The 27,102-nt window shown below is 39.3% G+C and overlaps 1 protein-coding gene across 4 annotated transcripts in view; it reads right to left on the reverse strand.

Moving 5' to 3' along the window:
• Window positions 1–27,102, reverse strand: part of NXPH1 (neurexophilin 1) — a 151,053-nt gene that overhangs the window by 109,147 nt on the left and 14,804 nt on the right. The window contains exon 1 of one of the 4 annotated variants that reach the window (XM_075419269.1): window positions 940–991. The exons of the other annotated variants lie outside the window; for them this stretch is intronic. Within the exon in view, the coding sequence (XP_075275384.1) occupies window positions 940–960 (21 nt within the window). The 5' untranslated portion in view covers window positions 961–991. Of the gene's footprint in view, window positions 1–939; window positions 992–27,102 lie in introns of those variants that run through there. 4 annotated transcript variants of the gene reach the window in all.

A 27,102-nucleotide genomic window follows, 5' to 3' on the forward strand; every position in this document is an offset into this window, starting at 1 on the left:
AACAAAAGTGATGTAAAATCCATTAATACAGCAAGAAGAAAACAAACAAAACAAAACAAAGCAGTAGCTGGCACATTGGGTGCTGTTCAGGTGCCAACACAGCAGTCTGCACCAAACAAGATTATTTTGTGTTTGTTTGGCTGATTATATTCAGTGGAAAACAGATTGCAAACAGGAATAGCAGTTTTATCAGTGGGGCTGTCTGGAGACTCCATTAGGCTTTCTGCAAAAAGTCACCTGAGCTGCTTCTTACTCAGATGACTCTACCATTTTGTCTCTGTCTCCATTTTTATACTGGCAAAGTAAAGATGTAATTTTGCACCTCCATTTATGGTCGCTGAGTATCTGACAGTACCCGAAGTCAACCATGTCTAATTTACAGAAGACTGGGCCAAGTGACATCTTGGAAGGAATTTGAACCGATGACCTAGATAATGGAAAATCAAATGACTTTACAGTAATAAGGTAGCTGTGGCATGGGTTAGTTTCAGCCATTGCAAAAATCAAGGCAAAATACGGTGCCCTTTCCTGCTTTTATTTATTTGAACAAATTAGTGCATCTCTGAAAGATTATCTTTTTATATCTTTAACTTTCCTCCTCCACTGCAGTCATGAGCCGGCTGAACTATCATTTATCACATCAGGCTAAAATTGTCACAGCCTTGGTCGACTGTTCAGAGAAACAGAGGAGAGGGAAGTCCCGACACAGCCATAGGTCCTTGCCTGGCCCTGCTCAGAATATGAATTTCTCTGTTATGAGAAGAGGAAGAAAGCTTCATTCAAGCAGTTGAGAAAGAGGAATTAAGAGATGTACAATCCATCTCCAGCCTTACCACAAGGTACGAGGAATAATGTGCTCAGTAAAGCACTGTAAAGCATCTTATCCTCTACAAAGAAATTGAATGGGAAGGAATAAAAGGACAAAGATGGAAATCTTACTGGCAACACGCTAACATACATGCCAACACACACTCCACCATCTTAACCCCAGGCTCAGAGTGTCCTTAGGTCTTTTCTTGGAGTAGGGCAAGTACGGCTCTCCTGTGTATTTTCCACCATTCTGTAGCAGACTGTAAAGCCACAATCTAGGGAAAAAAAAAAAAAAAGTTTTTTTCCTTCAGCCCTCGCAGAAGTCTGAATAGTATACTATGTCTGTAAAATGACTAGATATCAACAGTAGTGTGAAAGGCACATAAAATATCTTCTAGTGGACACAAAAATTGTATTTGGGGTCAGGTACCTCAGCTCTGTTTTTCTGTGATGTAGCACAAGTCTCATTTGCCCAAAGTCAAGCCCTGAACTGCACCAATGGAAAAACATTTTTAAAGCAGCTTCTTGAACAATCCAACACCTGTGATTCTGTTTCCTGTCTAATATCTCTTCTATTCTTCTAATCTCCACTAGCTCCTATTTACAGTAGACTTTGGGGGTTGCTTCTGGTTAGATGAATAAAGAATAGAAGACAGAACTTCACATTCTGAGACCACCAAATGAAAGATTGAAAATATCCAGCAAGAGAATAAGTGTTAGAGGATGAAAAAAAAGCATCCATTTTGATTTAGTCTTTCATATAGCTGGCACTGTTTAAATGTTGACTGGTGTATGATCTCATGTTTTGAAGTTCAAAACAAATCCTGAATGCAATGCAAATGAGCTCATTATCTCACCTCTGATCTTTATGTATTTAATTTCTTGATGACCTGTTTTACTTTTCCTCTGCCTCTAAAGCAAGAAATAATTCAGACAGAGAAATATTTTTACATTTGTTTTATCTCCCTTACCCAGATCTGATTACTAATAACAATGAATAAATAATACTTAAATGAATACTGAGTAGACACAAAAGACTGACTAGTCAGTGCACCTCAAAGCAGCAAGGTATTATTATGTGGCATAGAAAAATAAAGTAACCCTCTGGTAAGTTTTGAGATGTTAATAAAGACAAACATCTGTAGAATTTAAATGATATTTTCTTAGTTCACCTGACAGAATGACAAATGACAAAAAGTTAATCAAAATAACCTTTTAGTTTAATCTATACAGCAGGTTAGTTAGTAAAATGCTTGTTTTAGACACTGAACGATGAACTTCAAAAGTCTGAATCAATGTGAATGGATGAGTCTACTGTTCCTCATTAAACTCTGGTCACAGTACCTGTGTTCATCTCCTTATTGAGTGGGGATTTACAAATGGAACTTTACTACTCAAAGCACTTATATGACATTTTTGTCAGTAATTGAAGTATGCTGAAGATGAAAGAAGCTGACCATGAAACATCAAAAATATTGAAGTAGCAACCATGTTGCCAACAACTAAACGTGAGGATCTTGAATTACACACACTTACAAATTGCCATGGGAAAAAAAGCTTTAATTTCCAGAACAGATTGGAAAAAGCTTACACTCGTAAATCTACAGTCACTGACAAATCTTTACTGTTACTATTTTTTTTTCCTTCGTATAACACAAAGGCTGCAAGTTCACACACTGAGCAGGTAGATTAAATAAAGATCTACAATAGTTTCAGTGAATTGCTGTTTACATCAGATGTTAGCTGCTATTCACTGAAATCTAAAGAATGTATATGCCACATAGGGCTGTGATTTAGCTGACTCAGATTCATTACCCACCTTCCTGATACTCAAGTGTTGTGGATATTCTGAGAGCCCAATAAGCAGGCATGGCTATGTGCTGTTCCAAGAGCCTTTGGGAAAAGGGAATTATATTAAAAAAAAAAAAATGTAGAATATGCGTATTCACAGGCATTGTTCTTGGTCAGTTGGAGCAAGCAGGGTTCCTACACAAAACTGCATTCACTGGTATCCTGGAGCTCAGCTGCTATGTGGTGCAACACGGACAACCATAGAGAAAAGGGATCTCATGTGTACCTCACAAAGGCCTTTCAGGATGACCAAGAACTCACCTGCAGGTGCTTGAGCAAGCTCAGACACAACCCTTGGAGTAAGCAGAAACGGACATGCAGAAACCAAAATTACCCCAACCTACACCAGCTAGCCATGTTTCACTGGTCATGGGAGTATGTTGTACCCCCCTCTGCATCCCCTTACTGGTGGGAAGGAAATGGCGGGAGCCTGTCAGGTTCATCATAGAGTTCAGTCAACAGAACTGATGATTACTTTTGAAAGACTACCCTCTCCTTTGTTCCAGCACTGACATCTTCTCCATATAACCCAAGGGCTGTTTAAGGAGCTAAGCCATTAGAAAAGAATTTTTTTATTTATTTTCTTGGAAGGGAGAGGGGAAGGAGTTAGTAAACTGGTCACAGCTCCCTAATTCTTTGCTTTGGCCCCGATATAATTCCGACTAAACCTGTCATTTGCAGTAGTTTTGCACTACTTCAGTAGAACTGTATAATTCTACCTACTTTGAAGTCCTAGCAAACACATTTTGTAATCTTTACTTCATGAATAATGAGTAATAAAATACAGCATTTAGAGACTTAATCTATTATTTTTATAGATAAATTAACATTCTGTCTTTTAAACAATAGACTAAAGCAAGAAACTGATGTCAGTAAAGACCATTTTGTTAAAAAGTAGTCTAATACTGGAGATAAATTGAATGCCTTTGGAAATGTACCAGCTGACCTTTTTGATATTCAGTGTTAGATACAATTTGGCTCTCTGCACCCTAATTTACCTATAAGTCTCATCTCTGAAAAGCCAGTTAAAGTGATATTTTATGACATAAGGGATATATTTCAGGGGTCTCTCTGTGGTTCTTCACATCCCACAAACAACCACACCATCTGGCACAATAACCTCTGCACATATAGTCAAAGTACGCAACTTTGCAGCAGCTGAGAAGAAGAGTATGGGAAAGGCTGCCTGAGAATTTCTCTAAGCAGAGCTCAAAATAAGAACATTAGTTTCTCACATTCAGGAGCACATCATTAAAATGAGTAATTGGGAATAAAAGAAAAGGAAAAACCCAAGCAACATGACAACACTACTGCTACAATGTATGAAAATACATTTACTTTTTAATTGGACTTTTACCGTCAATTAGAATTGTGGATATGTGATCCCAAACAGTCACAGCATGCCTACGTGAATTGGCTAATGAGATGTACGCTGACTGCTGAGCCCTTCAATTAATCAAATACATTGAAGGTAGCTAAATATTCTTCTCTCTGGTAATATGTTAAAACCCAACATTATATCAGACATTTTCACTACAGACTAAAATCCAAGTTCATGTTAGGATAGCCTTCAAACAAAAAATGACACTCATTTGGTGATTCGAACATCTGCTTAATTATTTTTATTACCCTGCTACATCTTAGGAGTAATATACCGAGAATTTGACTTACAAAATAAATTACCTTTAAGACAAAGAATGGCAGATTAGATCTGTGGTTAAGACACCTGGGAGAGAAATGTGTTTAAATCCCAGCTCTACCATTCTTTTCTGTTTGACCTTGGCCATGACATTTAGCTTTCTAGCCTTGTTTTCCATATCTATTCAACAGAAATTATTGGTGTCACAGGACAAAAAAAAAAGTGGTGCCAATTTCACTCTTAGGAAATATAAGGTTCCTAAGATGGTGTCTAGCCCATGCATTCCTACAGTAGGTTAGCAGCCATGGGATCCTTGTAAGTGTGGTGCTATAAAACTGTGAGCTAAAAGACACCCAACACTTCAGAAATGCATAATGACAAGCTACTATAGAGAGGCAACTTCCCAACTTTCCCATACAAAAACATGCCTTCCAGCCTCTCTGTCCTAAGGAAAAATGACTACTCTCAAGTACACTAACCTTTTAAGTCTTATCTTGTTGGGGTTTTTTTCAGATACTTATGTGCACCTGTTGAATCCATGCCTAGTCTCACTCTGTAAGCTGTCAGTAAAAAAAATTCATCTCTTCAAGTACCTTCTCTTGTCAATCCTACTGAGGTGCAAAACCAGCTTCTAGAAACAACTGCAAATTAGTGACTACTGTCATTACCATAATAACAGTGATCTCTGCAAATTCCAGTGATCAAAATACTAAAGGGAAAGGCAGAAATGTGTTTTTTCATAAAAGATACCATTAGCTACACTCTAAATTTTTAGAGTTTGCTGCATACAGCTTCAGTGTTTCTCCAGCCTGCAGGATGGTCTGTGTACACCATTTTTGCCTCCTTGCACTTCAGCTTCTGTGTGAGGCAGGGACAACAATTTGTATTTTTAAAGCCCATTTAGATGTATTGATGAAAAGCTGTAAGTAAAAAGTAAACACTAGTAGGAGTACATGTTCTGTCTTTTTCTCTCTGGAAACACCGAGTTTACTCAATATCTTTCCCTTGAGTTTTGCCCTAAATCCCAGTTGCATTGAGAGGTGCGTTTTCATAAAAAAGCAAGAAGTCCAGATGACAAGCTGCTGCTTTTTCTTACTCTTGACAGAAATCTTATTCATAGAGCACAGCATGCATACTTCTCATCTGTGTCTCCCCTCTGCCGCTTATGCTGTGGATCATCTCCTGGACCATTCTACAATGGGGCTCTGCTGAACACCTCTCTTAGGCAAATGAAAATCTTACAGTTGATAGATCTTGTTTTTTCCAGCATCTGAGGCTCCTAGTCCCACTCTTCAGCATTACTTATGGTTGAGAAAGTGATCTGCTGAAACATACCCAAGCTAAAAGACAGAACTTTAAAAAAGACTGTAGTGCTTGCACCCCATTCAATACTGATCAGCATTCATGATCAGATGAGAAGCTGTGGTGGGTTGACTCCGTCTGCTAGCTAAGCCCCCACCCAGTCAGTCAGTCACTCTTCCTCCAGAGGATGGAAGACAGCATCAGAAGGGCAAATCATCAGAAGGGCAAACAGAAGAAAAACCTTGCGGGTCACAATAATGACAGTTTGTTAACTGAAGAAAATTTTAAAAAAGTAAAAAAAAAAAAAAAAAAAAAAAAAAACAGAGCAGAAGAAAAAAAAATAAATAAGTGATGCAAAGGCAATCACTTGCCACTTCCTACCAGCAGAACGATGTCTAGCAGGTCTCTGAGCAACAACTACTTTGGAAAAACTAAAAACTACCCTCCAGTTTTATTGCTGAACATTACTTTTAATGGTATGGACTATCTCTTACACAGTATGGAATATCTTTCGTCAGTTAGGGCCCACTCTCGCAACTGTGTCTCCCCCCAAACTTTTTCCCACCTCCAGCCTGCTTGCTGAGGTGCAGAGTGAGAAACAGATGGCCTTGAGACTGTACCAGCACTGTTCAGCATTAGCTAAAACATTGGTGTGCTACCAACACTGTTTTCATCAAAAATCTAAAAACACAGCACCACACAAGCTGCTATGAAGAAAATTAACTCCATCCCAACCAAATCCAGCACAGAAATGAAACATTCCCATTTTTGGGGGGAGTGCAAATCTATTGTTCTTCTAGTGTACCATATTGTGTCAAACAGTAGGGTTTTGTTATTTTTTAAAGTCATCCATGACTTTCTCCACAGCCCTACAAAAGCCACATCCTGTTGCATGTAAGACAAACTCCTTACATATAAGTCATACAAGACAAACTCATTACACTCCTCTGCATAATTTCCAAGTATGGAACGTCAATGTTTGCTGAATATTTGACTAATAAAAGAAGATTTTCAAAGTAACAGCATGTCCTTAGACACAGTCATGAAAAATTGCCTTTGTTTCAATGGGGAAACGAACTGCTATTACTCCAGCACCCTTCCAGCAAGGAAATTCAGGATTCCCAAGACAAAATTTATTCCAGGCTAAGGGCTGAACATCCTCCAGGTCCCATTTCTTGAAAATTTTGGAATCACAATAATGAAACTTCCTGAAAATCTCGATATTTTACTGTGCCAGTTCCTCAGCGAGTGTGAAGTGGTATTGCTCAGTCAACCTAATTACATCAGTATACTTCAGCTAGAAAACTGGCCTTATCTGATTTTACCTGTTGCAACAGCAAGGTGGACGTGAAATATTGCATTACTTGCTCTGGTGTGAGGTCACACCCAAGACAAACCTCCCCAGTTGTTCACCTTGCCTTAAAGCCTAGAGGAAATCACTGACAAGTAACAAAACAAGAAAAGCATTCCTCCTATACCAGCAATGGCTAAATTTACTAACATAAATGTTCACAAGAATCGTTCAGAATGAGGATGATATTGAACTAAATTTAGATGGCTGCTTGTAGGTCTCTGCATGTGAGCCAAGCGTCTCCGGTTTCATTGCAGCTGAGGAAGCGTTAGCCTAGAAGATCGGTGGCACCTCAGGAAATTCTTCCCAAACTGAAACAGACACCTCCAACTATTTGGGTTAATCTAGCTGGTTTAGCCAAAACTCTAGAAGACAAAACCCTAACACTTCCTACCCCACATAGGTACATTCTTTTGTTAGAATATTTTAGGTTGCCAAAATGAGAGAAGACCCAAGATTTTCCTAGCGCCTTCTGTCTCTGCCTCCATATGATACCAAACATGAGGTAGACACACTGTATTGCATGGGTCACTCTGCAACAATGTGGGGAAGACAAGGGTGACAAATCCTTGAAGAATGTTTGGAAGAGCGGCTAGTGAAAGGGCAGACAAAACAAGTTTAGGAATACAACCTGTGGTTTGGCTTAAGTTTATGAAGGAGGCTGATTTCCTAGTTTTTCTATATCATCTGTTTCCTACAAATTACTTTTCTTTGGCCTGGTAATCATATTAAAGTCCTGTCCTGCAGTGCTATTTCTGAACTTGTTCATTTTTCCTTTTAAGCTCCTCACTCTGGCAGGAAAGGCTATTGGCTTAGTCTTCTTTGAAGGCATATTTGCTTGTTGTCACAGCTGATTTAGAGATTCCCATGACATTCAGTTCCCCTCGTTTCCCATATTGCAGATGAACAAAGATTTCCCTTTCGAGACACTGACAGGTAGAGCTAATTTGCAGTTCCCAGTAACTGACCACTTCTTAAAGACTAATGATGTAGTTCGCACCTAAGCAGCCTTGCAAAAAAAATGCGCAAGCGTAAAGCAAATCAGAAGAATGTATATTTCTAACCTCATTAAAGGGTTTTCATCAGCAATTCTTCCTTCAGCCTGAAAAATATCTCACTCTTCTTTATGTTGACGCAATTTGTAAACCTAAACCACTGGCTCAAGCTAATCCTATTTATTAGATGCTTTGGTAAACATATACTACACTTTCTATGGACTCTCAGCTATAAATTATGAAAACATTATTTTGTTAAACAGAATAAAAATTCCAAAGCATGTCTATCTGTATTGCTTTTCTCATCACTGCAATATAAGAAATCTATTACTTGTACAGTTGAAATATATGGACTCTCACAAAAAAAAATTGTTTGATTCTGTTCAGTGGTTGCTATATGTTGCTTTCCTGCAATTTCCCATATCTCTGTAATGAAACCTGGGACAAAAACCATAGACAATAGAATGGTATAAGACTGAGAAAGTGGGAGTAAAAGAAATAGACTGGAAAGGGTTAAACAGTAGCAAAACACCAAGACAAATACATAGATGTGAAACAGGAACACCAGGAAAAAGAGTGAAAATAAACCTTGAAGAGATAAATGGTAGTAAAAAAGAAAAAATGAGGAGAAAAGCCTTGGGAAAGAATTTTAGAGGAAAAAAATGAGATTAGGGAAGAAAGAAATACAATAAATTAGCCTAGCAGAATATAAAACAATGGTGAAAGTCCTTGGAAAAAAAGAGTCAATTTCCAAATGAAAATGGGTGAAACAAAAGAAAAAAAAAAAAGAAGAGAAATACAAAGCTATAACAGTAACACATTGCTGTCTTACCGATTTCTTATAGATAAGAGGCTCATCACAGTTGGTTTATTTCACAGAAATTCATGAGCATACACCTTCAACATGCTATGCTGTTGATTTCGGTAGCACTTCCACATGTGCAGGTACATACAGATATTTGCAATACTAAAGTTTCAATCTCCCTCTGTATTTGTGGGCCATATTTACACGGAAGAACTGCTTCTGATGATGTGATCATTTTAATCCTTTCTTAGCCATCACACGAAACAAAATACCCAACACCTGTGATCCAGCTGACATTGCTGTGACACCCATCATTCCACCCTACAGTCTCCCCATCTTCCAGAAGCCCTCTTGGTGACACGCCCATCTGAACTACGTGGAAAACATTACATTCAGCTCTATTTATCCAAAGCTAGGTAGACAGTCACTACACTACTTCACCTGCATATAGATTTTGAACTTGCTCTAACTCGCTGACAGCCATTTCAAAATACAGACACCAAGAGTTTATTTTGCTCAGCAGCTATATGGGTTTGTTATTTACTCTTGCAGGGGAGGGCAGCCCATCCGCCGCCGGTCCCCAGTGCCTGTCCGGAGCCATGGAGCTGGGGCAGGTGGGCCTGGCCTGGGCCGCCGCGCTGCTGCTGGCGGCACTGGGAGCTCAGGCCGCGGCGGACTTCAACCCGTACCATGTCCTGGGGGTAGGCCTGAGCTCCAGTCAGGCCGACATCAAGAAGGCCTACAAGCGGCTCACCCGGGAATGGCACCCCGACAAAAACAAGGACCTGGGAGCCGAAGACAAATTCATCCAGATCAGCAAGGCCTATGAGATTCTCTCCAACAAGGAAAAGAGGGCAAACTTTGATCACTACGGAGATGCTGGGGAAAGCCAGGGCTACTCTCAGCACCAGCATCGCCAGTTCCACCACTTCCACGAAGGCTTCTGTTTTGACGAGTCCTTCTTCCACTTCCCCTTCCATTCGGAGAGGCAAGACGCCTCCAACGGGAAGTATTTGCTCCACTTTTCCCACTATGTCAAAGAAATCGTGCCAGACAGCTTCAAGAAAACTTACCTCATTAAAATCACCTCGGACTGGTGTTTCAGCTGCATCCACATCGAGCCCGTGTGGAAGGACGTCGTTCAGGAATTGGAGGCGCTGGGAGTGGGAATCGGCGTCGTTCACGCTGGGTACGAAAGACGCCTCACCCATCACCTGGGTGGCCACAGCACACCGTCCCTGCTAGGGCTCATCAAGGGGAAAATCACTTTCTTCCACAATGCCGTCGTTCGAGAAAACCTGCGGCAATTTGTGGAGAACCTTCTGCCGGGGAATCTCGTAGAAAAGATTACAGATAAAAACTACATCCACTTTCTCTCCAACTGGAAGAAAGAAAGCAAGCCCCATGTCCTTCTCTTCAATCACATGCCGGCTGTGCCGCTGCTATACCTTCAGATTGTACATTTGTTTTCTCTTCCAAAGAGTTATCTCTTGGACTTTATGTTAGTAGATGGAGAGTTCTCCCATATTTCTAGATTTGACATGAAGAGAGCACGCTGACTGCATATACATTAATCAACTTCATAATTTTAATCCAAAATTGCTAGTGACATTGACCTTGAGGCAATCACAGGACATGTGTTAATGTTAAATATAGCATCATGTTTTGCCTGATAGAAGTATTTTCCTTCTGTATCTGTCACAAGAGAATCTTCTGAAGAAGAAACTTCTCAGTCATGGAGGGGCTTATAGTATAATACCCAAAAGTAGACTCCATCTATCTTTGTGTGAATAGCACTGCAGGCAGCTAAAGTACAAGTTCTTCCTCTCTGATCTACTGACAAGTCACACCACAACCTAGAAGAAGGTATTTATGAGTAAGCAGCCTTCTTTATGGAAAGTAGTTCTCCAGGAAAATGTTGTTTCAGGCATCTCTTCAGCAGAGACCAGCAACCAGCAGAAATGCCACAGCTGTTGAACACTGAACACTTGATATAATACCAGCAGAGAGTCATCTAAAATAAGTTTTAAAGCATTCTAAAATTAAAAGGCAAATACTTTCAATAGCAAGTGTTTACTGAGTTGTTTCATGCTCCATGATTTATTTATGAGGATTTTCACCAGAGTAAGGAAAAAATTTAGTTGAGAAATAAATTAAAACCAGCATGACATTAATATGACCAGAGAGACCCTCTTGCTCTTGCCTTTGGGATATGATTAAAGGACTCACTTCTGTGGGTATAGTTCTGAAAAATAATCATGTCTGACAGTTAGCATATGGCCCTGATCCTTAGTTGTACTTGAACAGCATTTGCCACACCATCAGTGCAAAGCACGCCTAAAGACAACACAGTCTTCTCCTCCGGCAACTAGTCATAATGGGGAACTTCCAGAAACACAAAGGAAAGCATCTAGCATATTCTCATCACCTGAGTAAAGAAAATTACTGGGATAAAGACCAGGATAAAAGGTCACCCCTAAACTAAACAACAGCTTTTAAGAACCTTGTAGAGATGGTCAAGGAAGTCAAGGTAACGAGCAACCTCCAAAACTACGGGAGATTAGAAGTTCTTTAAAACAACCTACCTTTCCTCTTAAATTATATTGTTCATCCCAGTGACACAGCTGAAAAACAAGGGCTTCCATGCAAAGACTATACAAAGACTGCAATGAATGCATTCCAGGAAGCAGCTTATAGTCTCTGTTCACAATTAGTCAGCTGGAGATCTACCCAAAGCAGATTAAAGTTCCCTTAAAGCTCATGTTGCCTTTCTTCTAGGAAAGTGAGAGCATAGGAATGGGGAGGGAGAGGAAGAATAAAACTGGTGCGAAACAAATCAGGAAATGGCCAGAGTCATGTACACAAATCCAGAAGCTGGGGAGTAATTCTTAGGTTCCACAGATTTGATGCAGCCTATACGAGCAGAAAATCATGACATATTTCCATGAACACTTCAGACCATCTGCCCTTGTTCAGCAACTAGTTTTGTCCTTTGATGTATATCTTTTCTGCTCTTCCTTGACATATCCTTCTATCAACTCACTGAGCAATCAGTTCAGCACAAAGATATGTGAATGGTCTCTGATGCAATGCCCACCATAATATACTCTTCAAAACAGTCGGCCACTTTCACAGTAGGTGTCTAGAGTGTACAGTGGTACGCTACACATTCAAGTAAAAATCTCTTGCTCTTCCCTTCCAGAGCTCTTCCTCACTATGAACAATCCCACTCTCAAACCTACTGATCACCTGAAACTACACCTTCTTCTCCCTGTCCCTTCCCACTGCTGCGATAAGAACTGGTCTCCTCCTCATTGTGAAAGAAATAGCTAGGTTTGTTTCCAAAACCTTGTGAAAACACCAGGACTGATTTGTTGTTACTGGTGATAAAGACATAGTTACACTATTGAACAATCTAGTTAATTCTGTGTTTTACTACTCAGGATCTGTGATTCACCCCAATAGAGTTAAATTAATGGAGTATAAATCGGTTTGCCACTTCTTCAATAATTTTCATGAAGTGTTTTTACGTTAATTTGTGAAAATATAATTTGCACACATAATAAAAATCTATATTCTACATCTCATACCTTTTCATTTACATACTGTGGGAGAAGGGGGGGGAGGGGGGGGAAGTTTTTCCAGTTCAGTTTCTCCACCTGGGACAAGGAAAGGTGAGCAACATTTATTGAGGTACCCAACACTGACAATGCAGAAATTATTCAACCTGAAGTAAATTTACTGCATCAGTTTCCCCCACACACATTAGTATAGTTCTGAGTTCACCTCTATATTCTTGTACACATTAATACTGTGATCACTCAACATGTCCCAATATAAAGTCTTCAGCATTTTACAGATACACTGTTCATGTTTTTAAAGTTCCCTTTACTAAGCAGAAGTGAAGCAAGCAAAAATGGATCAAATAACTGCAACTGCTACTTATATTCGTAAATTGCGAATACTGCAAAAACAATGATGTCCAAAGATTTTATTCTGTTCACTTTTACAGCAGTTATGTTCCTTGTTTTTATTATTTTCAACATCTTTCCCAGATGCAGAGATGCAAATACATGCTGCATATAGAAGCATACACAAGATCGTCCCTGAAATCAGAAGTTTCTATTCTTTGTGTTCCTGATGTGTTCAAAAAGAACAGCATACAGAAACTACTTGAATTCCATATTGTGAAAACTAAGCTTTTTGTTTCTTTTTTAAAGTAAATTTAAAAAAAAAAAAAAGACTCTAGGGCTATGTTTTATTTGCAAGGAGTACTAAAATACCAAAATAGAGTACAAAGTTACACATCCCTAGAGAGTCCTAGATTTTAAAAGGTACTTAGATAAATGATTTTCATTTCAAAAGCACTAAAGACCCATAAGTATCTACTGTAGAAAATGGGAAATACTGGATTCTCACCACCTCTTACAACACGAACAGTTTAAACACAGACTGAGGAATCTCATTTTAGGCTCAATCATGGTGACCAGCTGCTCCGTAGTCTTCTATTTGCAAGATAAGCACTGACCTTGATTTATCATTCTGGGCTTCAGATAGTCCTTTATGGTCACACAAAGTAAGTGCAATATACCGGTGTTTTTCTAATCATTGTTTTGGTCAACAAAGGGATAAGTCTGCATTGGTGTTAAAGAGTAGAAAATCAGATCCATCTATTTTAATGCAATTAAAGACACATTTCAAAGAAATGTCTAATGCACTGTATGAAAAAATGAACTTGAATTTTTTTTTAGATAGGTATATCTTCTATTTTATTGAATTTGCTCTATGATATGTCATCTTCTGAACATGAAAACAGGGAGAGAGTCATGAGTATTTACACACTAGAACTTCTTTATAAAGAAAGTCAATTGAAGCTTCCATTCAAGCTATGAAATACAGATACTATCTTATGAAATATCTTTGTGTATTTCAGAATTCCCACAGTGATTTTCGAAACCCACGGTCATTGTAAATACCATGCAGATCTGCTAGATGAACAACATATCAGAACTAGAAGCAGCATGAAATTAGAGTAGGTAATTTTAATTTGACAGTGAGTGAATATTCAGCTATACCCATTTTTAAAATCTTTTTAAGGAAAGGAAGCTGACTGAACAGCAAAATAACAAGGTAAATGAAAATTAAGTCCCAATGAGCTTCTAATTTTTCAGGTGGCCAATCTCAAGCTCAAGTTTGTCATAGAAAAATGTTAATTTTTTAGAGCTTGCCAATTTTATTTTCTGTCAGCTGAACCAGAATATTTAATCTCAGGAGTAGAGGCAGATGTCTCTTAGATAAGACACCTGCTCCCTTTAAGTTGGAAAATATAGTCAAATTGCATTAGATTATCCACCTGCATGAGCATATTTTAGCTGCAGAAAAGATAATTGTCTGCAAAGAGTTGATTATACTTCACTTGCAGCAGCTCAGATACTTGTTACTGCTTCAAGGGACGGATGCAGATATCAGAAGACTCAGACTCTGTAGCTGTCTCAGTATGTGGCACAGAAAAACATTTTCTTTCCCCCACCAGTCAGAACAGACTATCATTACATGAAGCAAATTCACTACTACTCACATAAGCACACAAGAACAAGCAGATAGGTGAGACCAAAGGTCTTCTTTCAACAAGGGCAAACAAAAGGTACTAAAGGGAAGAGTGTAAGAGCAAGGCAAGTCTATAATGACATTTCACCACAATATCCTTCCAGCCTCTAACCATTTGTGGCTCAGAGATCTCCTCCAGCCACAACATACTCTTTCTGCAAAAAACTACCCATTGTCTCACCTCAGGTAATTTAAGGTACAGAGAAACAACAGCTACATCCATTTCATGATAATCATGAATGTGCTCATTTCTGTCCTGAATTCATCAGCCTTGACAAGAAGTGATGCAAAAATCCTGAACAGACGTGATCTGAAGTAGGCATAAGGGGCCAAAACCTCCTTTGCTTTCCACTGGTGAAAGTCATGAGTTACTCTACGCATGTTGCATACTCCTAAAATGACTATGGAAAGGCAAATCAGGCCTAGATACCGACATGTCTCAGTAATCACTGCTGGGGACAAGGGAAGTCCAGGGCCCACCCTCTCCTTTTTCCATTGTAGAGTAGCCAGTGTCTATGGCTAGGCAATCATAGGGTTCCTACAAATATTTCCTCTGCAAGCCTTGTACTTCACTCCCTGATCCTCCTCCACAGGACTAGGGACAGCTGAGCAATCCTTCCATATGCAGAAAGCCAAGAATGTTAGTTATTTCTGTTCCACACACCACATAACAGTAGTATTAAAAATATAATAGACTTTGTGTTCCCTGTGCACAGAAGACATGCACTCTTTGTGCTGTAACACAACACATGCACTCCAAAAGTCTCCGAAAGAAATAACTTGACATTTTAATAATAAAGATACCAAATATTCTCCCCCAACCCTCTTGGCAGACAGAGGAAACAGCAACTATTGATAAGAAGTAGGTAATTTCCTCTTGATTCCTGTTCATAAACTCCTTATGAATGTTAACACTGTAGGCCTTGCATATGATTGAAATTAAGATTTCTGCCTGGCAATACCTGCATCCCTGTACAGCTTGGTCTACAAAGGGCTTCCAAATTGTTAAAATTGTTTGCATAAGAAGAGAAGCTACAATTTATTGTGAGCCATGGTAGCCTGGTAGGCAGATAAAGCTTTACCCCAGACTGCTGTGTTAACTCCTTTGTAGTTCTGATATCCCCATTCATTTACTTTTTGAATAGCACAGAGAAAAACAGATCAGATAGAAAATGGAAGTAACTGCAAATTATGCATCTATCATGCTTACTGCCTAGTGGCAATCTCCCTTTGATTTTCAAAAGAGTGAGAAGGGGCCTTTCAGCCTTCCACAATGAAGAAATGTAAAATAACATGTTCTGCTTAAAGTGTAGGTATTATGAAATGATGATTACTAAAAAATAGAGATTTGTTGTTGTTGTTGTTGTTATTTGTTACCTAATGAATTGGACTTCCATGACCAAAGGCTATATCCTAAGCAAAAAACACAGAAACATTTCACAGATAAGGGTTAGTGTATTGATGTGGTTCCTGTTAAAAGGAGTATAATGAGATGTGATCTCCAACAGGCATTAAGGTCCTCCAGCCTGTGAGGCCACCTGCAAATGAATTGCCTTTATGTAACTACCCTCATATTCCATAGTGACGCTCTGGCTATCGTGCAGTACAAAATCCACTAAAATCTGTAGCCCATGGCCTTGGAACTGAACATTGTGATGCCATTTACATCACTCAGGTTTCTCCCACCAAAGGCAACCCATACTGTAAACCTGTAGGCAGCCATCCACATCCCTGTCCACCCTGTACTAACTCACACGACGCACGTCCTGACATGCCCTCAGGCCTTCAGCTGTCGTCCCATGAGTCCCTGTCTAGAGTTCTCCATGCCTTTGACAACTGTACCATGGGACCAACCACACAACTTAACTGGCCCTGCCTGTATCTCACGACTCGATTAATTTATAGCCCAAGGAAAAGGAGACCAGCGCTGGACTTGGCTATCAGCTTCAGGCATATGTGCACATTGTAGCCAGCAGCCCAAGAGGCCTGGGTAGCAGAAAAGCACCTGTTTTCGCAAGTACCCAGGCCAGAGCACTCCAGCAGGCATTATGACCTGCTTACACTATTTTCCTGGGTATAACTCATGCTGGAATGGAGCAATCTTTCCCCTCTGAGAAGATCCCAAGTCATCAGAGGTCACCAAGATTTGAAAAAACAGCATACAGGACAGATCATGCAAGAACAGATTGGATGCAACTTTCTTGGGTACACAAAGAGGTAGGGAGGCAGTAGGAGAACAGATACTACCAAGAACAACGTTCTTTTCGCAAGTCATACAGGCAGCAGATCAGTCACATGTCAACAAGTCACACCATTTTCATTCTTCCAAAAATCTTCATTGTTGTCCAAGATGAGACCTTCATTCACCTCACTCCACACTTTGCTCTGTTCAGAGAATTAATTCTGACAGCCCTGCTTGAGGAGCTGCACCCTGAGTGCTTTTCTGTGTTCTTGGTTCATCTGGAAGGTAAGTATGGTACTTGTCACAAAGGACTCTGTCCTTAGCCCACCCTGTAATATTTTGAAACATGGAGTTTCATGAGGAGCCACACCTCAGCTGTCTGAGTCCTAACCTGAAGGCTCTGTCAAAGACAGGCCGTGCTCAGAATGTTCTGGTATGCACTTTCACAAAAGCAGGCCAAGGTAATTGTCACTTACACACATACATATATGTATTCTTGTGTGTGACCATATGTGCTCTTCACACTTAATTTTGACCCAAAGAAACACGGATCTTTACTCACAGAAGGCTACTCTCTGTACCTCCTGACAGACCTTTGAATCATAGCTGTTTACCATCTGACCAAGAAATCATGCACAGTAATATGGATTAAAAAAAAAAACTACAAGGCAGCCCACTTTCTAATAAGAAAATCCCCAGTAAAAAACAGCACATGAAAACATATTCTTTAAGCTATACCGCCTTCTTCACCAGCCTCTGCACTCACCTACCACGTTCTTCCAACACTGAACACCTGAGCCGTTTTAAGTCTGACCCTACGCTGGAGCCACCTTCACAGGCAGTCCTTTTCTCTCATGCTTGTTCCCAGGACAGCAATTGCCTGACTTGGTAGGATTCACCTGGATGGCTCAAGTTGTGGACAGGGTCCTTCCTCCTCCACGCAACAATGGAAGAGAAGATAAATCTAAAGCATCTAAAAGCACGGGCAAGGGCCACATAGACTAGCAAAAGATGGTTATCCAAGAAGATGAAGCAGGGGTAGAGAGTGGGAGAACAGAACCCCGAAAAGGGGAGGAGCAAGGCCAAACCAAACATGTGCATACCTCAATCTTTCACAAATTAGAATCTTGATTTTTTTAGTCCCTTCAGCTGCCGGATGCATAGCCATAGCCCACGATGCTGATTCAGAGTGTGCAAAAGTAACTAAGACCAGGATAATCACAGAAGTAGATTTATGACAGCTTTCTGTGTAACAAGGGAAGCCATTACTACTAGACCAAGGTCATGTATCTTTCCAGGTGTCACTCACATTTTGTCTTCTGCATAAGTATTTATGCTAAAGCAAAGACTAATAGGGGAATTTGTACAAATACACACATGTGGAATGTGTTCACTGCCTACACAAGTGTCCTCTACTGTACCAAATTAAACCACCCTGTATATGTATTCGTCAGAGCCCTAGGAAGGGAGAACAGGAGCCATGTGGAGGGAGCTGGGAAGGCTTCACAGCAGGGAGGTGCAGCCAAGCTCCTGAGTGATTTTTGCTTAAGTGTGGGTGCAGATGGCAGTGGGCGACACTGATACGTGCATAAATAATGTCAGGACTGGTTCCACTGGTTGACACGTGAGGTAAGCAGAGGCACAACAAAGCTGAAGCAACCACAAATCTGTGCAGTAACTGCGGGAAGCCAAAACAATGCCTTGCATACTTACGCATGTTGTGCTGACCCCCAAAAGCCACTGTAACTGTCTGACATCAAGGGTTTGCAACAGAGCTGGCAGGCAAATCTTGGCTACTTTTTTCCCATCATTTGGCCAGCATCATCAGCAAAAGTACGTAAGGCAGAAAGACATGCTTTCTAAACCAAGAACCCCAGACACATCTTGTTCAACTGTGGGGATGAGGTAGGCTATAGCTGCAGCAGATAGTCTCAGATGAGACTCTGGGTGGCGTAACCTCATAATCTCCTACCAAGTAGTGGACAATCAGCTTTCTCCAGCACTGAGCAGAGTTACTTTGTAATACGCACCAGAGTTTACACTAGAAAAACAAGAGCCAAATAGAATTCTGACCAAAAAACAAGTGAAATGGACCTCTTACTTTCACCAACATGTAACACAAGGTCATTCCACCATTTTCTCTGTTATTTCAATAGCTTAAAAAAATAGGCTTAGCATTAAAACTGTATTACAACTGGTTTTACTGATACCAGAAAAGTACTTACTTCCAACCACCTGAGGGCTGAACTATTTCTCAGTATCCGCTATAACTGAAGACTAGCTAGAAAGTCAACCCCTTACCATTCATTTATCCTACTTAAACCCTGCTTTGGATAGTACCTAAACCTTCTGCGAGCCTTGCTAAAAGACAAAGGTCCTCAACTTCGGTACCGTACAAAATCGTCATTATCCCTCAATCAGATAACTAGCTTACTGACGTGTAACAAAGACGTAAAAAACAATATAAAATAATAAACAGTTATCTTTGTTAGTTTTATTTTCTAGTTTAAATCCTCAGGTTATTGCCTCAAGAGGTGTACACAATTCAGGCAGTGGTTTGTCGTGTGAACTTTGGCACTGCTCAGGTATTTAGCTTTTAATTTGCAGTAGAGAAAAAATGAGGTGGTATTATACTAATAAATATATTACAATGTAATCTTTTAGATAGAAGATTTTAATTAATTTTAATAATTCACTGGTAGTACAAGACTTTAGCCTTAAGTCCATTTTTACAGTACTCAGAGATGCTCCTGCAGAATACACGCCGCAGCCCAGCAGAGGATGAAAGCAAATGTTTAAACACATGCAGAGTCTCACTGCAACTTGTGTTGCATATTCAGAGTTCAGCACATACTTTGGCGTTTTGCTTGACTGGCACGAACAGGAATTTCTGTATCAGAAAAAAGTGACATCAAGCAATTCCTCTTCATCATAGTAGTGAACAATTTAAACTTTAAAATGAACTTTAAAATTCAGCCTGGATTTATGTGCAATGATACAATGGACACATGTACAAAGAGCCTTTGGTTTATCTGCTATTCTCTTAAAAAAAAATACATAAAGCACATAAATAATGTGCAAAGACTTGCAGAGAGCTCAGCCCAGCTATTCAAGCTAGGTCAGACACAGAAAAACCTTACAGCATCTAAAGATTACAGCACAGATCAGCTAATACCAAGAAGGGGGATTGTTCACCATTCTTCTGCTAGGCCTCTATCAATGATGATGAGCTATGACTAGCTTTCTAAGGCATCACAAGGAGTTCAGGTTTGTTTGGTGCTTTTAAATCCTTTTCTGAGTCATATTTCTCTGCTCTGGGGCTTTTATTACAAATCAGATAATTGCAAAAAACACATAATATCCCAAAACATCAATCTGAGATGGCATAATGAGAGCAGGATTCATGGGGTGTTTGTTTTTCTTTTTAAAAAAAAAAAATCAGTTACTGACAAATCAATATATTTTTCTGCTATTTCTGCCTCACTGTTTTGTTTTTTCATGAGGTCTACAACTTCAGTTAAAAATTATGTGTTGAGCTATCATATCATTAATTGTTCTGAACTGGTGAAATATTCTTAGTTATATAGGAATGTCCTTCTTTATGGTAGGTAGGACAACTGCCTCATGCAGAGACACTGTAGCTGTAGTATGATGTCCTGCTCAGCAGCCAACATTACTTATTATGTTGAGTGCTTGTGGTTCGAGTGTGCCTTGCAGAGAACTGCTATCCACCTCCAACTTCGCCACCAGTGCCCTTATGGTTAGTCAGTCAGACAAGTGATGTGGTTGTTTGGACCTGAACTTCTAAAACTAGAGGTGACCAAAATGAGTAGTACCATTTAGTCCCCTACACTTCTCATTTGTTTGTTAGAGTGTTTTCTTACTTTTTACAAAGCTCCAAAAATCTTTGCATGGAAGACTTTGTTAAATTTGTCTGGAGGCTGTGGGAAAAATGTCCAGTTTTAGATTGATGGGCTTTAGATCAGACTATGTCTAGCACAGGCAACTACCATACTTTTCTTCCTACATTTACAGCTTTTTATAACATGATAAGAGTACAGTTTATAACCCTTAGGGGTCTCTTCTGCTTGTAGCTTTCCTCAAAGGGCTGACATAAAAATGTTAAATTAAAAAAAAAAAATCAAAACAAGCTTTACTTCTCCAGACCTCGTAGTAATCTTGTCAGCACGCATTCTTAGATCTCATTGAGCTTATCAGGAGGCTCCTTTTAAACAAATCCATTCTGAAAACTATTCCCTCTCTATTAACAAACACAAGAACCATTTCCTTTAGACTCATGGGCTTGCTTTCACATACTTTCATTCAAGCTGAGACTTAACTGTCTGACTACACTACAGATAAACACTGCCCTCATATCCCTCATTGAGCCTAGAAATGCCTTTATAAGCAAAGATCAAGAAAAATATTTGACAAGAGGAAGAATGAGACAATTTCAGGAAGATGGATCTTTTACTCCTGTGTCTCAGATACAATATTCATCTTCTTCGTTTACACTGAGGTTCAGGACAGAACTTGGCAAGAATATATCCATATGGTCAAATACAGTGCATTCCTTTGCCTGTGTGTGAGCAATTTCCAGGCTATAACCATTTACATTTTTGCACAGCTACACCCATACTAATAGTCCATTTAAGAGACAGGACTTCTTTGCTCAAATACGTTCCCCTAGCTCAAATGACAGATAACCAAGCACATAGTTATCTGCATCTGGCTATGCAGTTTTGCTTTAAGAAAGAGCCACAAGTATGTTCTCTACATTAACTCCTTACAGACATCTCTTCTACTTTATGATACATGCCGAGTTCCCCACTACCAGCCAGAGTGATAACTCCTTCTGTTCCTAATGCAAAAACCTATATGAAAGCCTTCACAGGAGACTTCAGAATATTATTGTAAAAGTTTAGTCCCCAGTGTCTTCATTGAATACTACATGTCAGATCTTGTTAGAGACCCATGGATATCCAGGGGAAGTTTGGGAAGTAGTTTCCTTTACAATTCTGTTGCCAGAACGCATTTGTAGAGTTTAACAGTGGCTTACTCTCAAATTGGTGGAGATAATCCCATGGTAACTTGTTCGGTGTGTCCCACCTGACACAGAAAGTAATGGCCAAATCAGTTCACCTAATCTAGCGTCCTGATTCTACCTACGGCAAATATCAGGTGTTTCTAAGGAAGCTCTAAAAAATGCAGCAGCGAAATATTTAAGAATAAGATACTGTTCACATTCCAGTGAAAGAGGTATCTATTCTTCGTACTGAGCAAATGCAGAATCAGTTGCATGTAGGAAAGTCTCATGCTATCTTTTCACGTTTAAGGGTTTGCTTCTGTCTCAAAGCATGACAGCTTACACACTTTCAGAACAATTGGTCTGCTAGCCAAGAAAGGAAGTAACAGCAGAAGGTATGTATCGTCACATATGGCCAGATCAAGTGAACCATCCAGACTTAATACCAGCTAAAGCTCTGGCCAGCAAATGTTCCAAATATCCAGAGAGAAATCTGCAGGCACCTGGGTAGCCTGCATTGTGGCAAACAAACCTCACAGTATTCCCAGGTCTTGCATTGCCAAAACTAGAAGAATCCCTTTTATACCATATCATCTACATTCAAACTGTTTTTATCCATCCCCACCCACAGCAGGCACAGTGGCTTTTGCCTGTGTTCGGTTTTAGAAGGATACAACTTATGCCAAAGCTGCCACAAAGATGATCTGCGAGAGAACTGTGTGAGATTAGTTTTCCTTTTAACTTCTATGTGCTCATGAGAACCCTTGAACTCTTTTGCTAGTCATTCACTCCATTTTTTATAGTACTCAGTCTTGCCATTTTTGGAGGTACGACTCTAATACAAGATGTCCTGGTGTTCAAAAAAACTTCTGTATTTAATACACAGTTATTCTGTAAATAAATCTGCAATGAAGTGTTTAAAGGTTTATTTCTTACTTTTTAGCAACTAGGCATAAAATATTGGGCTATAAAACGCTTACAAATTAGATTACTGGAAGAGAATAGAACACATCGTTACCTACTGAACCAGTGATGGGTCAAATGGCAGTTTGAATTCTCATGGTGAATACGGCTGTGACCTTCACATATACCATTGACAGAAAGCAATATTATTTACATTTTTAAATCCACATAAAGGTGAAAGATGGTACTGCTGCAAAACGAAACATTAAATTTTTTTGTCCCAAGGCATAACTGAGCTTTCCCAAGGTCACATGTAGCCTGAAATGAAGCAAGACTTTCTTAATCGTGCTACTAGTACATTTACCCAGATCTGGTGGCACTGGTAATCTATTTTCATTTACGAGCTGAAAAGACTCATTATGTTAAGGTAGACAAATAAGAAATAATAAGAGACTGTTTCTTTTGTCCCTCAGCTGTTTCTGCACAAACTGATCACTAATTATGTTTGAGCTGTTATAACAAGCTACATGTTTCAGCTGTACAGGTTTAAAAGGTCTACCCATAAAGAGATGGCAGGGTGAAAAAGCCTTATTTGAAAAGAAATATACTGCACTCTTCGGGACCAACAGCACTATAATGTCTATACTTCTAGAACAGTATATTTAGAAAACAATTAAAGCTATTTATAATTTGATGCAATCTGCACGGCAGTGTTTCAAGAACAGCACTTTTCGGTTTATGCATACCAAATGTAGCTATCTGCCACTCTTATATTAAAAAAAAAATCATCTATCCACTACATTCCAGCACTCCTCTGTCCTTTCTAAGCACCTTATGATGAAAAAATTATTACTAAAAGTGGTCTGTAACCACTATACAGTAGGCAGTACTATAAAGAAATTATAAATAATAACAATAACTGCATTCTTCTAACCATTCTATTTAACATTTTGAGCTTCTCCAAAATAAAACGTTAAAAAACAGCAAGAGGTATTTATAGGATAACACCATGTTGGAAAGCACTGTCACACAGAGCACCTAGGAGGGTACATGTGTCTGTAAATTATAGATGATTCTGATAGCAATGGCTATGATTAAGGTTGCCTGAAACTTCCCATAATAAGACCTTTTCTCAGTTGCTTATAAGTTTGCTGAACTTTTACCACTTGGAGTAAAATTTTCCCTGCAAGGTATCTACCTCAATATTTGTTTAGTCTTTGTGAAAAGTTTAACACAAAATGGTTTAGAGAACAAGATTACAGGAAAATATACCTTGCTTTGAAAAAAACAGTTCTTCTTGGAGAAGTCTTAATGTTGCTTTTTTGGAGAAAGAAAAACCTTTGAATTGTGGTAGGGCATGCCCTTTTTGTCAGGTATATAATTTTTACAATTCCTGAAATGCTCATTCAAAGCCAGTCTAGTTTCTTGGGTGTTTTTAATTTCAAGTCTTAACTACTTCTTCCCAGAAGCACCTCAGCTTTTACAGCTAAAAATCACTAATATTCTTTAGACGCCTCAACCCTCAGAGCTATTTGTGTAGAATTACCTATACATGTTTCAGCTCTGCGAAAGAGAGTGCTTTCTTCAGCCCAGAGAGCTAGATGCACCAAGCTAAAACATCCCTGCAATCCTTGTTCCTATTGTCCTAGACCAATAAAATAAGATGCTGGAGCCAAGTCCTCCTATTCTTTTACTGACAGTGCTTGCTGGCACACTGAGGATGAAGAGGCGTCCAGACATAAAGCGAGCATGCAGCAGTTCATCGATAGATTTTTATAGGGAGTCATAGATATAAATCATTAAACAAAGCCAATTGCAAGCTTAAAAATAATGGATGGAGAGTGAGGGTAGTGGCTTGCAAACTGGTAACTTGTTTCAAGTTAACAATATATACCTATGGCTAACCACGAGTATTGCTCTTAGGAAAAAATAAAAGCCTTCAGGATCTTGGGCACAGAAACAGCTTTCTGAAAGTAATTAATTAACTGTACTATGGCAGAATGACAAGGCTTTTTTTTAATACAAGGACAAGAATTGGACTTGGATGTAGCTGTAAAGATAAAGCAGGTCCAGCAGACTGAAAACAGAAAAAAACAAGACTGTATATGCTTAGTATTAGCAGTTTTGGAAGGTCCTCCAGGCTAGGTCCTGAAGATACCTATAATCACTACAACAAAGTGCTCATTCTCCCTGTCCCAGCAACCTGAAAGAGCTCGTAACCTGGAATTAGATACCCACAGATTCCTGGTGGGAGGTGCTTTCTGAAAGCATAATTCACAGAAGGTACTAAACAGTCCAAACTAAGCAACCAAAAGAAGACACGCAATTAACTTAAACACTTTCTGGCATTTCTGAGGCATAAACTGCTCCTAGAATTAGGCACCTTATTTTACTGTTGCTAATACATCCAATGGGTAGAGTTGGAAAGAAATGTAATTTCAATTTTCTGGTTCAAAAATTTCTTTCACACCAGACTGAAGCTTTTCTCTGACATAGGGCTCTCAAAATCTAAAGTGCTTCACTATGAATGAACTCATACACATAGGGCCAAAGAGCAAGAGAGAACGACTTAATATCACAAATGTCTCAGAACTTACCTACAAGGAGATCTTGTTTCGTAGGTGAAGGAGTACCTGAGTGTATTAAACCAAGCAGAATAAAATGAACAAACAAAATCAAGAAAATCCCCCAGATTGTTCCACCGGGGAGTGGTTAAAGCAATTACTCAGAATTGTGAGGTTTTTTGGGTTCACACTTCCTTAAACAGAGGAAGAAACTGAATCTCTTAAATCCATACAATGGCTTAAGCCACTGGGCTGATGAGAAAAATACAAAGGAAATGGTAAACAGGAACTCCAAGTCCTATGACCCTGACATATCTTTTGTAAGTCTAGGATGTTACAGACCCAGCTGGAACTATTTCCTAATGGCCAGCACCACCCTATTTTTCACTTTCATATGCTTCTGTGAGTCAAGAGCATGATTACCAGAGAAGTTATGGTATTTCAGGCTGCAGTGGTGGCATTTCAGTTCAAAAAGAACACAGAAGTCTAACCATCACAGCTGATACTAATTCTGTTGTGTTACCTGAATGTGAGGTGCAGTCATTTATCTGGGAGCAGAGCTTAGCTGCGTGTTGCTAGTTCTTACAACTGACTAATATGATGCTTGAATGTGTGACTGAAGCTGACAGCTGAGCCCAGGATGATCAAAACAGGATTGCTATGGTCTGATTTATATCAGCCATGCAAAAGGTACTGCACAGTGAGGACACGAGCACTGAAAAATGTCTAAAGATGATATTCAGACTGTCATGAACTGAAATCATCACAGTAAATAAAGCCAGAACTTGAGTGCATGGTTGATGTGAAGTAATTGTGAAGCAGTTGAATATGAAGTAGTTAACCCGTTAAAACTAGAAGCTGTGATACAGGCCAACGAAGATGAAGAATAAAGAGTACTGCATGTAAGAAAAACTTTCTGCATGGTCATTTCATCATAGATTTGCAATGTTTCTTTACTGTGCTCAACGGCAGGAATACTGTATGAGCAAAAAAACCCTAAGTGAAGAGTTCAGCCTTGAACCAAGCCTGTGAATGAAGTCACAGTCTCAGGTTTGTGGGTGACACTGGCTTAGTCGCTAATAATGCCAGACACTGTGTAAATGGTTCCTAAGTAGGCAACTACGAAATAGAGGTCCAGGCATAGAGGAGACAGACTCTCGTAAAAATAGACGTCAAAGGAGAAAAGACTGTGATAGCTAAGCAATTGGGACACGATGAATCTTTATTCAGATTCTGTTTTCTTTGAGTTTTTTTCTTTTTTCTAAGAAGGAATTTGTGTTGGGATTGCCTTTTGATTACTGTACTTATTTCTGTGCAGCTTCAGTGACTCATTCATATTTGAGAACCAACAGGATTTCATTGAAGATGAACCTCCTGTTTCTTCAGGCATGAGGGCTAATAACATGCATTCCCTACCGTTCCCAACAAGCCCTCTAGCAAAAGTAGAGGTGACCATAGCAAACATTACTTAGGTACTAAGCAGGTCAAACCATGTGATTTTTAAAAAAGGTAGCTCCCCTATCGTGTTTACTTATCATGAAAACAAACAAAAGAGCAGAACCTCAAGTTTCTTTTCAGAACTATTGGAGGTCTCTTTTATGCTGGCATTTCTGCTAAGAATTCTCTACCTAAGCAGTGACACACTAAACATCCCTAAGTAACTTGAAAATTACTTCCACTGTCAAAGAGAACTGTCTCAATTTAAAAAAATAGTTGAGTCCATTTTCTGTCAGGCTATCTCTGTGACAGCATTTGTTTCCTAAATGCATACTCAGAAGGCATTGGATACTAGGATAAATTTATCAGTGTAATTTCAGTTGGGTAGATTTTCCATCCCCAGTGGGCATATTTATTGGAATTTGACTCTAGCTGGTCACATTATTAATAGCAAACAATTTATTTGATTCATTTACCCTACAGGTCTGTTCATGAAATAGCTGCTCCCACTTTGACTTCTGCTTTTTTTATTAATAAGCATTCAGTGAATGCTTTCAGCATATTTTAGTCTGGAGTTTGTTTGGGAGCTCTTTGCTCTGTCTAATCACAATGATTGTTTCTTTACTGGAG

The sequence above is a fragment of the Opisthocomus hoazin genome, chromosome 4, assembly GCF_030867145.1.
Source record: "Opisthocomus hoazin isolate bOpiHoa1 chromosome 4, bOpiHoa1.hap1, whole genome shotgun sequence".
Lineage (NCBI taxonomy): Eukaryota > Metazoa > Chordata > Aves > Opisthocomiformes > Opisthocomidae > Opisthocomus > Opisthocomus hoazin.